The 17963-nt window shown below is 35.5% G+C and overlaps 1 protein-coding gene across 1 annotated transcript in view; it reads left to right on the forward strand.

Annotated features, from left to right (window-relative positions):
• LOC128981966 (TBC1 domain family member 14-like) overlaps positions 1–17963 on the forward strand; it is a 95757-nt gene that overhangs the window by 30737 nt on the left and 47057 nt on the right. The window contains exon 4 of the mRNA XM_054400986.1: positions 17297–17414. Within this exon, the coding sequence (XP_054256961.1) occupies positions 17297–17414 (118 nt within the window). The remainder of the gene's footprint in view (positions 1–17296; positions 17415–17963) is intronic.

Genomic DNA, 17963 nt, shown 5'->3' on the forward strand with positions numbered 1-17963 from the left:
GGTTGTTGTGACTTCCGATGACACCTCTAGGCAAAGATTGAGGAATGGAGTTCCACATCCTGCATTTGTTAAAATACTACAGCATCTCCTCTGTCCAGATGACTGCACTTTGTCCCACCAATCCCCAACAACAACTTCAAATAATCCAGAGCCTACACCAACAGACCTGGCTTCCTCGACCGTAGACAACTCCAGCCCAACCACTCGGACACAGCCACGCCACCCTGTCACAGATCTTCAGTCTCCTGCAACTACAGTGATTAGTGATGGGGGGAATAATGTCTTTTTAGGGGTGTGAAAATGAAGTGCAAGGTTTGGCTACTGTCAATGAATCTATGATGAGTGATGGTAGTCCGTTTAGGGGATGGTCTCCTTTCTCATACAACCTCACTGACAAAACCTCCTCCACTCCATCTTTAAACTAACAAAAACTGACAATAAACCGGGTTTTGCAAAGAGCAATAAATTTACTGGCTTAGACCAAAATTTGAATAAAAATTCTTGCTTTAAAATTCTGCATCAAAACACGCGTAGCCTTTTTTCTAAAATAAACCAAATGGAAGTTTTAATTGAAGAGCAACAGCCGGACATAATGTTCATAACCGAACATTGGTTGCAATCTGATACCATAGAACTAATCTCATTCTTATCAGGCTTGTATGGGTTAGCTACTGCTTTTTCAAGGTCAGATGAGAGAGGAGGAGGTTCAGCAATTTTTGTGAAAAAAAAATTCAATTTGAAGTTTTAAATCTGGTAGAATTCTCTGAACAAAACATTTTTGAAATTGTTGGCATACACTTGAAATTTTGTAATGACGTTTACAGCGTCATAGGAGTATACAGACCTCCAGGGTCTAATATAGACCTATTTATAGAAAAAATATCATATTTTATGGATAATTTTGCCTTACATCAAAAATTGATTTTCATAGGAGACTTCAATGTTGATGTGCTTCAAAACTGTAGTAACAAATTTAAGCTGATGACATTTTTAAATGAATTTGGTTTAAAATATCTAATAAGAGAACCTACCAGAGTAACACCATTGTCTAAAACATGTATTGATAATATCTTTGTAAGCAATAGTTTGTACATAAGTAACCATAGTCACTGTGTTATTAGATCCAGTGTATCAGACCACTATGCAATTTCAATTACCATTATGTTAAAAACAAAAATAACAAACAGCACAAAAATTGTTAAAAAAAGAATTATTGATACCGTAAATACAAACACTTTTATTTACCACTTAAACAATGAGTCATGGAATTGTGTATTTGGTAGTCAAACAGCCAATGAGATGTTTAATAGATTTTTTGCAGTTTTTTCCTACTATTATGATCTGAGTTTTCCTTTAATAACAAAGAAAGTAATAAATAAAAACAAGAATACAAGTTATTTCTGGAAAAGTAAAAAGATTTTAGATGCAAAAATATGTTATTTTTTTTGGAATCTGTAATAGCTAGTACGTCCTGTGGTTCTGACATAAAAAGGCTTTACAACTACCACAAGTCGTGCTACAGTAATCTGCTCATCGAGGCTAGAAAAGAACATTTTAACTCTAGAATTAGAGAGTCAAACAATATTAGTAAAACCACATGGAACCTTATTAATCAGACCTAGGCAGAAAATGTAATTTGAAACCAAAAATAAGTTTGAAAATAAAGGAATCAGTGATACAAAACCCTGAAATTATTGTAAACGAATTTAGTAAATTTTTTTGTTCTAAATCTCAAACATTGGCTAGGAGCTTTGACAAATTGAAATATAAGTTTTTAGGATCTAGAGTTTTAGAAAGTATATACCTAGAACCAACTAATGAGAGGGAAATCTTGAATATTGTTTAACATTTAAGAAACACTCAATCCGTTGGTTGGGATGGAATTAGTGTAAAAATAATAAAAAGTTCAATACATACAATTTTGAAACCTTTAGTTGTCATTGCCAATGATATGCTAGAGACAGGTATTTTCCCAGATCACTGTAAAATTGCCAAAATTGTACCAATATATAAAAAAAGGGTTCCTGTAATTTAATAGATAATTACCGTCCAATAGCCCTTTTGTCAATATTCACAACAATTTTTGAAAAAATTATTTACAGAAGGTTTTTAAGTTTTTTTGAAAAGAAAAATATTATCAATAAAAATCAGCACGGTTTTCGTGAAGGTAAATCAACAATAACGGCAATTTCTGATTTCCTTGAGACTATTATTGAGGCATTAGAAAAGAACAACTACACCTTTGGGGTATTTTTGGATCTCCAGAAAGCTTTTGACTGTGTGAACCCAACCATCCTCTTTGATAAGCTGGAAAATTATGGAATTAGAGGCTCCGCGCTTGAGTTAATAAAGTCCTACATGCTAAATAGAAAACAGTTTGTTTCAATCAAACATAACGATAAAGATTTATTTTCTAACCACATAGAGGTGAAACTAGGGGTTCCCCAGGGTTCAGTCCTAGGGCCTCTATTATTTTTAATCTATGTTAATGACATAAATAGTGACGACACTGGCAAAACTATAACATACGCAGATGACACTTCTTTAATTTTGAATCATTCAAACTTAAATACTTTGAAAATCTCTACAAATATATTTACAACTGGCATAATTCGATATTTTAATGAAAATCGTTTATCAGTAAATATAGATAAGACAGCTTTTTTGAATTTTTCAACCAGAATGTTAAGTTTTGACCCTAAAATTTTAGTGGAAGAAGATCAGGTCATAGATATTGTTCCACAAACTAAATTCTTGGGTCTCATGGTAAACAGTTCACTGAACTGGAATGATCATGTAAAATACCTTAGTACAAAATTATCAAGGTCAGTTTTTATATTAAGAAGATTTGGTAAAGTATGTTCTATTGAAACTTTGAAAACAATCTACTACTCATTTTTTTTATTCCAATTTAACGTACTGTATCGAAATATGGGGATACACTACCAAAACAAACATAAATCAACTTCTAGCCATTCAACAAAAAGCTTTGAGGTGTATGGCGGGACTGAGCTTTGGGGATTCTTGTGAGGAAACTTTCAAAAATCTTGAGATTCTTACCGTTCCTTGCATAATCATTTACCGAGTTTTAATATGAAATGAAATGAAATGAAATCAACTTTATTCATAATTTGCAAACATGTGCACGAATGGCGTCATTACATTGGATCAAAATCATAATACTTAATCCTAAAAAAGTACAAGACATAATCACTATTGAAAATGTTCTTATTCTAATATATTATGTAGAAGGAAATATTCATTCTTTGAGTATATATTTCAAAGCTAACATCTTTAAAACAACAAATGAACAAATTCACTCATATGACACTAGAGGTAAAAGTAACATCCATATCAGTTGGCATGACATAAGGCGACAAGCATTGGCAAGTATTTTTTATGCTCCAAGACTTTGGAACCATCTACCAAATCAATTTCAAAATTTCCCTCTTAATTTTCTTTAAAAAGAAGTTGAAGAAAGTTTTAATCAAGCTCTGTTTGTTGACTATAGATGAATTTTGGCTAGTGACTGAAGATGAATTTAATTTACTAATTATAGAATGTTAAAATATGTTATAAGGTGAAGAAGTTAAATTGTGTTAAATTATGTTTATGTTTAGGATTAATTGACGAGTTAGGAGATACTAATGTACCATATTATGTATTTTACTAACAATAAAGTTCTTGTATCTTCTTGTATCTTGTATCTTGTATGATATAAAGAACAGACTTAATACAACATCCCCCCTCAAGATGTCCACATCTTTATGAACCTCAGTACCGCTTCGGTTTCTTGATGGACCTTCCGTAACGGGTTACTGTGCCAGCGCCTGGACGATCACGTGAGTTGCATGGACGATTAAGGACCATGGATGAACAGTTTGAAAGAATACCATCTCCTCCGTAGTACAGTGCAGGAACTAAGAGCTTCCGGTTTCGGCAAATGGTTCTCTTGTCAGTTTCCACAAGGTAGGAACGTGGTTTGTTCAATTTCCTGACTACCTTACCGTGTCTACGTAGATCTGTGATCCATACCGTGCTTCCAACTTCTAATTCACCCCACTTGCTCCACGTCGTTTGTAAAATTGTATCTTGTACCTATTCTGGTACTTATTCTCCCTCTCAAAAAAATCCTTTTTTTCCACAGGATTTCCGACCAAAGTAGATGGAAGATTGTCTCTTAATGTCCTTCCAAACATAAGTTCAGATGGGGAAAAGCCGGTTTCAAGAGGTGAGGTCCGGTAAGAAAGTAGGGCAAGTTCAAATTTATCCTTGTTTTTCTTCATCAGCCCTTTTGCTACTTTCTCAGCCATTCCCTGATGGTGTTGGGGACTACTTCTGAATGTGGAGAACCCCCACTACTTTGCAAACATTTTAAATTCACTTCAGTCAATATGGTGAAACTGTGTCCCACTATCTGAATAAACAAGTTGAGGAATTCCAAAACGTGAAAATGTGGAACTTTACTTCGGGTTTCCTTGACTTCAAAGTATCTTGAGTAGTGATCTATGATAACCATATACCACTTGTCTTCGTGTTTGAACAAGTCAACAGACACATTTTGCCACGGGTAGTCCGGGACAGTTCTCGGAATCAATGGTTCTAGTTAAGTTCTGAATACACACTGGACACGATTTGATTTTCCTTTCTATTTCTTGAGAAATTCCAGGTCACCACATGGTTCCCAAAGCAGGTTTCCTTTTTTTTGTGATTCCCAAGTGTCCACTGTGAAGCCTCTCGAGCATTTCCGCTCGTACTGAGTTATTATCATCCGAGTTCCTCGAAGCAATAACCCATCAATACAACTTAATTCGTCTTTCACGTTAAAGTATTCTTGAATCTCATTTGGTGAACTTGATTTTCCAGGCCATTTGTTTAAAATTTCCAACTTAAGTTGTGCACAGATTGGATCTCTCATTTGTGAGTGAAGTACATTTGTCACATTTTCATCTGTAGTGTTTATACTAATAAGACCGATTTTGTGGATGAAGGCTTCCACTTCTTCTATCAATTCGCCATCTTCATTAGCCGGAATAGGACTTCTTGATAGTAGATCTGCTATGGCGAGGTCTTTTGCTGGGGTCCAGGTAGTATCTCATCATACGCATTCGAAATCGCTGTAGCCTCGGTGAGAGCTCGTCCAAATTTTGTGTTTTTAAAAATTGAGACAAGCGGTTTGCGGTCGGTCTCAATTGTGTATATTTTACCCATCAGGAAACATTTTAAACGGACATTTTCCCATGTGCACGCAAGCACTTCTCTCACAATGTTACTTTAGTTTTCTTCAGCAGGTGTTAGAGTCCGAGATATATATGCCACAGATTTCTTGTTTTCTCCTTCAACTTGAAGTAAAACCGCTCCAAGACCTTTTTTTGAAGCATCACAAGAAAGAATTTAGGGTTTTTGTTGACCGTAAACAGTCAAACATGGCTCTGATAATAAAATCTGTTTTACTGTGACAAAAGCTTTTTCTTGAGTTGGTCCCCAAAAGAAATCGTTTTTAATCTTTAAAAAGCTCGTAATTGACTCCAAAATCTCACTGCGGTTCAGAATAAATCTTGCCAGAAAAGTGATCATGCCCATGAATCTTTGTACTTCATTAGCATTACTTGGAGCTGGTAAGTCCACAATTGCTTGAACCTTGCTTGGATCAGGCTTGATTCCTTCCTTAGACAGTACAAACCCTAAAAATGTCACAGTCTTCTTGCAGAACTCCGACTTCTGCTTATTCAAGGTGATTCCATTAGCTTGCACTCTCTCTAAAACGGCTCTAAGACTCTCGTCGTGTTCTTCTTTCGTTCTTCCCCATATCAGACAGTCGTCAATGTGCACTGAACAGTTCTTTGCCCCTTCTAAAGCTTTTGACATGCGGCGCTGAAACTCTTCAGGAGAGGACGTAATTCCAAAAGGTAACTTACGGAATTTATACCTTCCGAAAGAGGTGATATATGTTGTGTAATCTTGTGATTCCTCTGCAAGGTTCAGTTGCCAGAATTCGCATCGATCTTGCTGAAGTACTCGGCTCCTGCAATCTCAGCCAATGAAAGTTCAATCTTTGGAATAGGATAAAACCGACGTTTCACACTGTTGTTGAGTTTGGATAGGTCTACACAGATCCTAACCCCACCTCCCTTTTTTGCGCAAACTACCATTGGTGCGCACCAATCAGTCGCGTGTTCAACTGGGACAATCACTTTCTCAAGCATATCGACTTACTGCTCTTTCACCTTGGTTTTTAAAGGTATTGGTTCAACCCTGGGGGTAGATATAGCGTAAGGAACTGCATTCTCATTCATTTCAATCTTGTACTCTCCTTTCATATTTCCCAATCCAAAAAGAACCTATTTGAAATAAATTAGGATACTTAGTAGCCCAGTCAATATCAGGTGACTCTACAGAAAAAATCCTCTTCTCCAGGTTCAGCTCTTTACAGGAACGTCTGCTAAGAAGTGGAACAGTGATCTCCTCAGAAATATACGTATGATCATAAACCGATACACCCTTATGTTCAAGCTTCAGCCTTAAAGTTCCCAAAATATTGATTCGTTCTTTCTTCTTTGCGCTGAACACATGGGATTTGCACTTTCCTATAGGCAGAGTCTTAATAAATTCACCGACAATTCCTACTGGAATCATGGTTATATCAGCTGCTGTGTCAAGTTTAAATTTTATAAGACCTAACTCTTGGTTTCCACAGCTTGCTTTTACCTCCTGGACCCAGGCTTTGTCACTGTTGTCTATATTCCCTATGAAAATCTCAGGAACCTGTAGATATTCATTGTCTGAATCTTGGTGTTTGATTTCCTTAGCAACGTTTTTGTTTTTCTCATCCACTTTTTGCAAGAGAGACAGCATAAAAAAAAATGTCCAATCTCAGAACATTTATCACATTTGGCTTTCCTAGCAGGAGATTCGGCCAGTGATCCGTGCCAGTTATAACCCTATTTCCTGCACTTTTTTCTCATTGCATCTTCGATGAATTTCTGGTCACCAGCTCCTTCAGACCGATTTGTTTTACCGACTTGTACTACCGTGCGCTTGTGCTTGTACGTCTTATTCACCACAAAAACATTAGTATTGGCGAGTTCACGTTTTTGGCGTTCTAGCTCCTCGTGTTGGCACACGATATTAATTGCTTTCTCCAGAGTCAATTGAGAGTCCAGCTGAAGTCCATCACTTAGAGCCTCGTCTTTCATACCAATAATGAGGACCAGAAGCACCATATCTCATCGTTCAGTTCAACCCATGCACACGTTTTTGCAAGGTCATGCAAATCTGTTATGAACTTTTCAGATGGATCACTCCCTTGCTTATGACTCAGAAATTTTGTTCTCTCATAAATTATATTTCGTCTTGGCACAAAGTATTAATTAAGGCCCTAAGAGCCTCGTCATAAGTATTCGGTTTTGGTGAAAAGGAATCAAACATATCTTCACTCCTACTACCCATTGTAAACAAAAGTACGTCGATTTACCGAGCGTCAGAAGTGCTATCTAGACCGCAACCCCGTCTGTACCTTTGAAAGCGATTCCTCCAGGAATGCCACTCATTCGTAGTAAAAGAGAAAGTTTCTGGAGTTGGTAACATCAGATTTATCATCGGAGTAGGATTACACATAACTGCATTATTTTCTCGGCTTGTCTGTCCCAATGCAAAACCTCATGAGTCATCTTCAGTCTTTCTAGAATCCCTTACTGACATGTAGTTGAGTTCACTTTGGGGGTCGTCCTCCCCGTTGTCTTCATACCTTTGCCTCCGAGTATTTCGTTTTTTTCTGCCCTTACTTGACATGCGTGGTTTTAGACTTTGTTTGATAAAAAATCCACTAAGCTGCCACGATGTTCTATTTCTAATCCAAGAATATTAATCACACATCTTGCTTCAACAAACTCTATTTCAAAACTAAACCAATCTTAACAAAAACATGTTTACAAAAATCATCTGACAACAAAACATATTCAAACACAAATAAATTATATGATAAAAAGAACAGAATTAATAGAACAATAATAAACTGAAACGGACTTATTAAATCTGTGCCAAAATGCATGACTGGCTGCAGGAACATTTCTCGTTCCCACAAAGCCCCCAGCCGTATTTTTATATTCTCTCAGCACAGGGGTTTTTGCTGAACACAGGGTTGACTGCCATCGTGCTTGGGAAAAAGGAATGAAAGGCATTGAAAGAGTTGTAGATAAGTTTAACTTTTTTTAACGTCAAATTCAGACGAGCAGACCGAGTCCAGCCACTTGCCATAATGAACAATGCAATGAAAGTAGAGAACGATTTCTTACCCGTAAACCCCACCTCATTGTTTCAACATATCAGCGTCGATAAGAATTTGATGAATAATTAGAACCCTTCTTCTCCTACAACTACAACCATACTCTTTCTCCTACGACCTCTACAACTCTTTGTCCTACCACCATACTCTTTCTCGTTGATTGATAATAACGGTTTGCGAAAAGGAACCAATTCAAATCTGTATAAAGCAGTTGTCCCCGTTGAAAACTAAGCACTTCCATGGTCATGTGCAGTATTTTATTGATGGTGGGCTCCTTACACAAAAGTGTATGGCCAGAGCATCAACCTTGCTCTAAAATATGCAACAGATACATAAAAAACAAATGTGGAGGTCAGACAAGTTGGTTTTGACGGCTACCATGAACATCCGCAAGGTGGAAAAAAAGTTCCGTTCCGAACGATTGAAAAGAGCAATGAAAACTACTTCTGCAGACATTCTCTTTGATGAAACTACGACCAACCCCAACCACAACGAAAGAAATCTCCTACCCAACCCTAATAACAATATGGGAACATAAAGCATAGTAAACATTAATTACCATGACAAAAATAACGAAAGAAGAATGACAATCTGAAGAATGGCGATCTCATAAAATATATCTTGGAAACAAGCATCTGAAGATGCGGACACATTGATTGTGACAGAAGTGCTGTCATTGGCTAGCTCTAATGGAAACGTTATTGTTGTTGGAGAGGGTGTTGACTCAATGATTATTCTAATCTGTTTGTGTAAGGAAAACAAGTTTTCTTTTTAAACCAGAAAAGGGCAAAACCTCATCCACAACATACTCCCCACTCCTTGCTTTAAAGAACAAAACTGTTGCGGATAATATTTCAAGGGTCCTCAGTTTCTTAGCTTTGAGGAAGCCGTAGAAGCAAAAGTGAAAGGAATAAGTTGCTGTTTCTCTCCTCTCGGGCCCACCCAAAGAAGGGATGGATGGAATGGCCAAGCTTCAACCTGAAGAGAGTGAATTACATGAAAACCAACCTATTGCTATTCATCAGATTATTACCTACCATTATTTGAAAAAAAAAAATTGTCACCATTTCCCCCAATTTGATCTTAGACATTTCTTTCAGGTGAAGCTTGTTGCCAGTGGACATTCTAGTTTGTTTATTTTTTAGGTGCGTTTCAGTTTATTATCATAATTAGTCAAAAATATCGTAATATGAGTTGTTTCCACGGAAATCTAATGTAAAACGGCACCATTTAGCATTTTTTTTTATATTTTTGGTACTTCTGGCCATTTTTAGTGTACTCTAGTGGCATAAGGGTTTGTCGTAGGAAGAAAAATTACACATAAAACTTGTAGTAAATTTTGTCTTCTTTAATTTTACAAAACAAGGTTCTTTTCAAAACCCATAACTACTGAGATTTAGCCCATAAACCTAAGAAAGAGAGACAGAACTTAAAGGTTTTACGCAAAATAAACAATGTTCCGGGCAGATATTAGTCAGCAAACCTCATATTCGTGTTCAGCGACCCAAAAAACATGAATATAAGTGGTGATTAAGACTGTACATAAACTTTCCGCTAACTGCCACTTATATTCCTATTATGCCTAGGCTATACATGTTGTTTAGAAAAATACAATTTAAATTTTAACAGCTGTTTCATTAAAAAGTGTGTAAAATTAATCCATATGGTCATAATTTAAACAAATCTGGGGAGTGCACTTTAAAGGCCTCTGGGACAGAGCCCCAAGGAAATTTACCAAGTTTCTCTTTTGATGGCTTATCTACAGATGAAGACCTTTCTGTAGACACCCCTATCAAGTTTCTACGCCCAGCCGTTCCCTCAAATTAGCTGTGACAAAAACCTTGTTTTTTCCCATCATAAGAATAACATGGGAATGGAATTTTATAGGCCACTTGGGCAGAGCCCCAAGGAAATTCACCTTGTTTCTCTTTTGATGGCTCATCTACAGACCAAGACCTTTATTTAGAGAAATATTTTGAAGTGGGCGAACAATGACAGATTTCCAGTCAAAAACAAAAACTGATTTTCTGTCATATCAAGTGGTCTAGATGTGATATCGGCAACATAGTTAAAGGCACCTGCAGAACTTATAGGAATATTCACAAAAAAGTTGTTTATCGTGTCGAGACTGATAGTTATTTGATGTAAATTGTCAGACTTGCCGATACCAAGGTTCTTAACTTTGGTCCACAAAGTTTTGGAGGATTGTTTCTGCTAGAAAAGATGTATAATAATACCTAGCTTTTGAGTTTCTGATCTGTTGTTGGGTTTGATTCCTGAGCCTCTTGTAACAGGCCCAGTCATCGCTTTACGAAATGCAGCATCTCTATTTTTTTGAGGTTGTTGAATAAATACTTTCCAGCTTTAGAAGATTTTTTGGGGAGCATATGTCTAGTTTGCCTGGGCTAATTTGTTTCTATTGAAAATGAAAGTTTTATTTTTTTTCATGAAACCAATATTATTAATTATATACCTAGCCTATGTTAAGATTTCTGTAAAATTATTTGTAACCTATGTATTAATGTATTGACTCAATTCATGTATGTACATACAGACGGAATAAAAATTATTGATTCTGACTGTGTTTCATGTTGTTATAGGTAATGATATATGACCCATAATAACATGGACTAGTGTACATGTTGCTCGAATTCGAGCAATTGCAAAGTATTACAGGAGATATTTCCAAACGAATAACAGTCATATTTACAATGAGTTTAAAGAGTCAACTCAAAGAATACCGGTGTGTAACTCATGGAGATACTCACGATGTATATACAGTAGGACCTCAATATCTCGAATCTGAAGGGGTTATGATAAAAATTCGAGTTATCAAGTTTTTCAAGTTAGTGAGGTTCGAGTTATGAAGGTTCCATATGAAAAAGTTCGAGATACTGAGGTGTTGGGGTCTGACAGTGATGTTACGTCATGGCCTTTATAACTCGACTTATACATGTTAAACCTTAATAATCGAACTCAAACTGTATTTATACGTAACTTACTGAAGAGTAACTTTGGAAGCAAAATAAAACAATTTGAATGCACATAAAGTACTGTATTTATTATTTGGCAATAAGTTTGATAAAGTACATAAAAAACATATTAAATGACAAAAAAAATAGTTTAAATACTGTACAAAACAATAATACAGTATATATCATCCATACACGGAACTACATTTACTGTGTATAATGTTTGATTAAAGCAAACGTTAGTCAACCTCTTTATATGTACTGTAAAAACAAGCTAGGTACTGTAACAACAAAAATACTGAATAGGTACAATACTGTACATACAAAAAGTATGTAGACTGTAGAGTGTAATATTTAAAGGGAAAATTCTAGTGTGATTAAAATAATAAACAAAATGCATCGTAATGTAGTTAAGTACTGAATCTACTTTGGCAAAACGGGTAAACTACACTGACTACAGTGCCTAGCCAAACAGACACGGGAAGCAAACACAGGAAGTTTGATTTTCACGTCTCGACAGGAATCACAACTGACTTGCACTGTTATGGCAAAACTTCGAATTATTGAGGCACATTCATGCGAACTTCGACTTATAAAGGTAAACTTCGAGTTACTGAGGCTCGATGACGGGAAAATTCGAGTTATAGAGGTAGAATGTTACTGTTCAAAAGTTGTTAAAATTCGACTTATTGAGGTTAAATATTTAGAAACTTCGACTTATAAAGGTACTTTTAACATTATGATTAATGTGGATTTCAAGGGGATTTAAAAAAAATCGAGATATTGAGGAATTCGAGATATTGAGGTTCGAGTAATTGAGGTTCTACTGTATAACAGTAATCAACATTTACTGTAAATATTGTATCATATTTCATAACCTGGTATTGCTTTTTAATGCTTTCTACAAATATTTCCTGAATTATAGCCATATAAGGTTGTCCATGTTTATCTTCGTTATTGATAAACCTAAAGCATTACGGCCGGTTTTCTCCTTCTCAAAATGCCTCGCTGTACAGGCAACACAGGTCATTATGATAGAGGGCCAATTGAGAACGAAAAATCTTTTTGGGGTAGTGTTAGGACGCATTTGTAACCTAATAGTTGAGATTGTCCAGGGTCAGGTGCTGACTGTGATGAGTTAAGCCATAGAAAAACCCATAGATAAAACATGGTTAGTCTATGATAAAACATACTCCTGGATGTTTTATCTATGGTTAAGCCTATTACGTGCCACTGTTCTGTAGCTGCGGTGGTTATCACGATTACGCCTCCTGTCTATGTTTCGTTGTCGAAGGAATTTAAAAGGAAAAAAAACAACAAATAAACATATTATAGCTACACAAAACAACGATAAATGCACAAATTTAAGTTACAACCATACTAACACGTTCCGTCTTGGGGGTTATGTTGACACAAACTCAAATAGTGAATAAATGTACTCAATGCGTTTCATTGAATTGAAAAATAAATTTTATTTTTATTTTTTTTTTATTTTTTTTTTATGTATTTATTCACAATCTATTCTATACTAGAATAATAAGTAAATTTGATAACCATTTTAACATGGGTTAGTTACACTCCATCAAGTGCACTAACATACAAAAACTTTTAAAAAGTTCAACTAAAAACGATTTGGAAGGTCTATTGGATTAACTCTTTCGAGCCTATATGTAGCTTCACTATTGTCGAGGAGGTTAACTGCCAGGAAATTTGGATGGGTTTCTAATTTTCTTTGGTATTTTTCACTTCGTTTCTTTATTTCTTCTTTAACATAGGGTAATTTTGTATCTTGATGAATTACTTTATTTGTGACAAACCAAGGTGCTTGTAAAATTTTTCTCAGTGTTTTCGATTGAAACCTTTGAACTATTTCTATGTTTGAGTTGGAAGTGGTTCCCCAGAGTTGGATACCGTAGGTCCAAATAGGTTTCAATATAATTTTGTATAAAAGTAATTTATTTTCAACAGATAATTTTGAATTTCGACCAATGAGCCAATTTAGTTTGTTTGTTTTTAAATTTAAATGAAGTCGTTTGTTCCAAATGTGTGAATGCCATGTAAGCCGTCTGTCGAGATGCATACCAAGGTACTTAACTTCGTTGGATTGTGGAAGCATGACATTATTCAATGTTACTGGGGGACAAGTTCTTGTAGACATAGTAAATGTAACTTGAACAGATTTTGTTTCATTTACTTTAATTTTCCAATTCTGTAGCCACTGAGACAAATCGTCTAATGCAGCCTGAAGGTTTGATGATGCCAGAATAGGATCCTGATTTGATGATAAAAAAGCAGTGTCGTCTGCAAATGTTGCAACCGTAATACCCTGAGTACTTGGAAGGTCATAAGTGAACAAAATATACAAAATAGGCCCAAGAACACTGCCTTGTGGTACACCTGATTCAATTTCATGCACATCTGTAACTATATCTTGATATTTAATTTGAAAAAAGCGTTCGGACAAATACGATTTCAACACTCCATAGTATGTATGGGGCAGCAAAGTTTTAATTTTGAACAATAATCCTGTGTGCCAGACTTTATCAAACGCCTGGGCTACGTCCAAAAAAGCAGATGAACAAAAACGTTTATTTTCAAGATCTTCCTTGATTACATTAACTATTCTATGCACTTGCTCAATGGTGGAATGCCTTCGGCGGAATCCAAACTGATGGGAAGGCAACAATTCTTTTTCGTCAATTATAATTTGAAGTCTTTTTAAGAAAAGTTTTTCAAAAACTTTAGAAACCACAGGAAGAAGAGATATAGGCCGATACGAGGATGCTTGATTTAAAGGTTTACCAGGTTTCGGAATAACAACAATTTGTGAAACCTTCCACTGTATTGGGAAGTATTTAAGGCGTAAAACTGCATTGAAAAGTACTGTGAGGAAAACTATTCCTTTTCTAGGAAGCTCTTTAAACACTTTACCTGTTATCAGATCATAACCGGGGGCTTTTTTGCCGTTTAAATCGTCTTTTATTACTTTAGCTACTTCAGATGGTGTGAACAGTTTTATTGGTAAATCAAGTTGATTTGGAGAATCGAGGAATTCCAAAATTTCTTGCTCAACATTTGAATTAATATTATATGGCTTGAACACTTCCTTGAAGTATGAAGCAAATACATCTGCTTTCTCGATGTTGTTTTTGGCCCAAGAACCGTCTTCTTTTAGAATAGGTGGAATGCAAATTTGTGGACGTTTTAAGTTTTTTGTAACTTTCCAAAGGGAGTAGTCACTAGCTTCAGATGGAGAAAGGTTTGATGTGAAATCTTGAAATCTGTCATTGTTTAATTTAAACAGTAACCTTTTTAGTTGTTGAGTGGCCCTGTTTAGATTTCTTTTATCCGTCTGGTCTCTAGAGTTTTGCCATATTCTACGGAGTCGGCGTTTTTCGGCAATTTTCCTATTAATTTCAATTGGATAGTGTATTCCTGATTTTAAATTATGTTTATTCTGGTCTGGAGTTGCTCTCCAAGCGGAGTCTTGAACTGTTTTGTTGAAATGTTCAACAGCAAGATTCAAATCTTCTTCGCTCTTCAAACACACAGAAATCTTTAAATTTTGATCCATTAATTCACGAAAATAATTCCAATCTGTATTTTTGTTGCATAAATGTGGTGGAATAGGTTTGAATATAACATTTGAAGTGATCGTTAAAATTACAGGTGAATGGTCTGAGGAAAGGTCCAGAGATTGCTCGATTGTCACAAAATCTCGGGATACACCTTTTGTAACAAAAAAATCAAGAAGGTCTGGTATTTTTTGACGATCAGAGGGCCAATATGTCGGTTCACCTGTCGATAGAGTATCAAGGTTCCGTTCTTGGATTGACTGCAGTAGTTGTCGACCCCTAGGAGTTGCCAGACGGGAGCCCCATGTAGGATGTTTGGCATTGTAGTCTCCTCCTGACAAAAATTTACAGCCTAAAGTGCAGAAGAAATCATTAAACTGTTGGCGTGTAATGTTGTGTCTAGGTGGGCAGTAAATAGAACTTATAGTAAGTGGGCCTGTTTCAAACTCCACTACAACAGATGAACTTTGGATGAAATCGAACTGATATTTAGGCAATTCATGGTGCTTGATATGACTTTTAATCAAGATAGCACAACCTCCATGAGCTCTATTGCTAGGATGGTTAGTGTTGTATAGACTGAAATTTGGAATTTTACAAAAGTTTAAATCAGTAAAGTGAGTTTCAGAAATAAGAATAATGTCCAACTTATGTTTAGCAATGAACAGTTTTAATTCTTGGCATCGCTGTGCCAAGCCATTAGCATTCCACAAGGCTATCTTCAAGGTTTTCACCATTAATTGAGCTTTTTAAGAACAGTTGTAAGTAGGTCAAGTAAGGAACCTATTTGTTGAGATTGTTGGATAAACAGTTTTTCAAACCGATCAAAGAATGAAGTTATTGTATTTGTTAACTTTTCTGTGGATGCATCACTAGAAGCATTACTTGGCGTGCGTGCATTCACATTATCAGAACTTGGGCTGGGTTTAGTTTTGATACTTACTCGTGAGTTGCTAACTGCCTCCGCATACGAAACGTCAGGACGTGTTAGATTGTCAGAAGAAGCAGAATTTGATGATTGAGTAACTTCAGCTTGTTTTGAGACGGTAGTTCTTTCTCGAGCCTGGGGATGTGTTTGACTCTGGATATTTTTGAAGACCATGCATCCCCTGTAATTGGCTGGATGACCTCCTCCACACAAGGCGCATATTGCAGGAGTAGAATTGTCTTTAGTGCATTTGATTGTATCGTGTTCTTTTCCACATTTAACACATCTAAATGGATGCCTACAGTAGGTTTTTGTGTGACCATATTGTTGACATCTTTTACATTGAACAATTTCCCTTTTCCTATAAGGGGGTTCAAAAGTTCAAAAAATACTTACCTGGCGTAGGGGTTACCGTGATCAAGAAAAATAAATAACAGCAATTAAATTATACAGCTGATCAAAATGTAAACAATTATGTTCTTCATAAGGATAACATGGGAACTTTCAAAGCCAATGGGGCAGAGCCCAAGGGACTTTTTCAAAAATGTAAGGCCAGTTTGCAAATCTACGCGACACGCTCTTTCCAATGAGACGTCAATGGGTAAAATCGGTTAAGAAATGACGGAGGAGTTCAACCGACAAAGTTTCATGTAGCGTATTAATTATATAGATAATAATAATTCCTATCACATTCACTCATTAAACAAAACAACACATTTGTAATAATAAAACACAAAGATTTACTAATAAGTTATGGGTAAATGATTAGTATTTGTAGTAAAATGTGTGATTATGAAATGTCAATTGCTTTTTAGTGATAACAAAACGCTCCGAGACCAAGCGACTTGTCAATTGACCTTGACCGGCCACTTGCTAAACCTGTCTTTTGTCTAAAATGCTTATGGCACATTTATTATTTCTATATACATTGGTAAATATTCTTTTTCAGAAATATATATACTATAAATATTTTTACCATTTATTGTTATATACATCAAAAATTATGTTTTCTTTTTCAACTCATAAAACTTATAAAACAGTTATTACTGTGCACCAAAGTGTATAATATCATATAACTATATTATTACCTTTACTAATATAACAGTCTTGGCTTATTACAGTTATATTTGATATTTTTCTGAGTTTCAAAAAATTAGTGTACATTTATCGATATTTTCCTACTTTGTATATTTTATTTCTTAAGAAGGGGTGAAATTTTTTTTCAAAAATCAAACATATAAAATGTCTATATTTTGTATATCTTGGATTATTTGTTCATAATTTTGTAGGAAAATACCAGGACTCTACTTTTGAAATTGTTGTAAAAATGTTATGCAAATTTTAGTTCTTCAACTGTAGCACAAAAATTACCCATCTTGTGAAATCACAAAAAAGGCACGGACATTCATCCAATCCATCAGGGTTGTCCTAGGGTTTAGTTACTAAATAATACCACCAAAGTCTAGACAGCATTTAAAAAATTGCATTATTATTATTGCCAGTCCACTACTTTTAATTTACACTTTTGTGATTGTAGAAATAAAGGAGGCTAAATTGAGGAAGAAACAAATCCAGCTACAACTGAAAGTTGAGGAGCAGCTAGCTCAGGCCATCCGCACCTGGACTGTAGAAATACTGCCTTGGTGGGATAAGATGTAAGTAGTAACATTAACAGATCTAGCAAACAGTCTTTTCCGATGAAAGTGGCTCAGCTGTAATTGTAACGGAACTGTCAAATATTTACTTCACTCGACTAACCTTCTGAGGCCCCTACACATTGCAAGAACAATTTTGATCTACCTATTGTCTTTCCAAAGTGGGATGTGGGATGTAAACATGGTTATTGAGGAATGCTTAAAAATAAGAACAATATAGTTCTGGCAAGAATTTAAAACTTCTACACCACTTTTACAGAGTTTGCATCACTTTATTATCTTTGATAATTTGAAAACCTTTGTATTTTGAACTTTTCACATTCCTGTTTCTCTATAAAGTTATTAAAATCAATATTTATTATACTTGACAATCAAGTGTTAGGCACCCTTAAATTTTATATTATGTAATACAGTTGCAGAACAAAAAAGAGGAAATCCTCCCACATGTCTTACTGGTAATAAAATCACATAATCGATTTGCCGTATTAACTATGACGACGGAGTGTGTCCAAAGATACACTTCAGTTTGGCCACAACATATTGGCTGAG

The sequence above is a fragment of the Macrosteles quadrilineatus genome, unplaced genomic scaffold, assembly GCF_028750875.1.
Source record: "Macrosteles quadrilineatus isolate MER2022 unplaced genomic scaffold, UCM_ALF_1.0 Scaffold_64__1_contigs__length_664444, whole genome shotgun sequence".
In the NCBI taxonomy this organism is placed as follows: Eukaryota; Metazoa; Arthropoda; class Insecta; order Hemiptera; family Cicadellidae; genus Macrosteles; species Macrosteles quadrilineatus.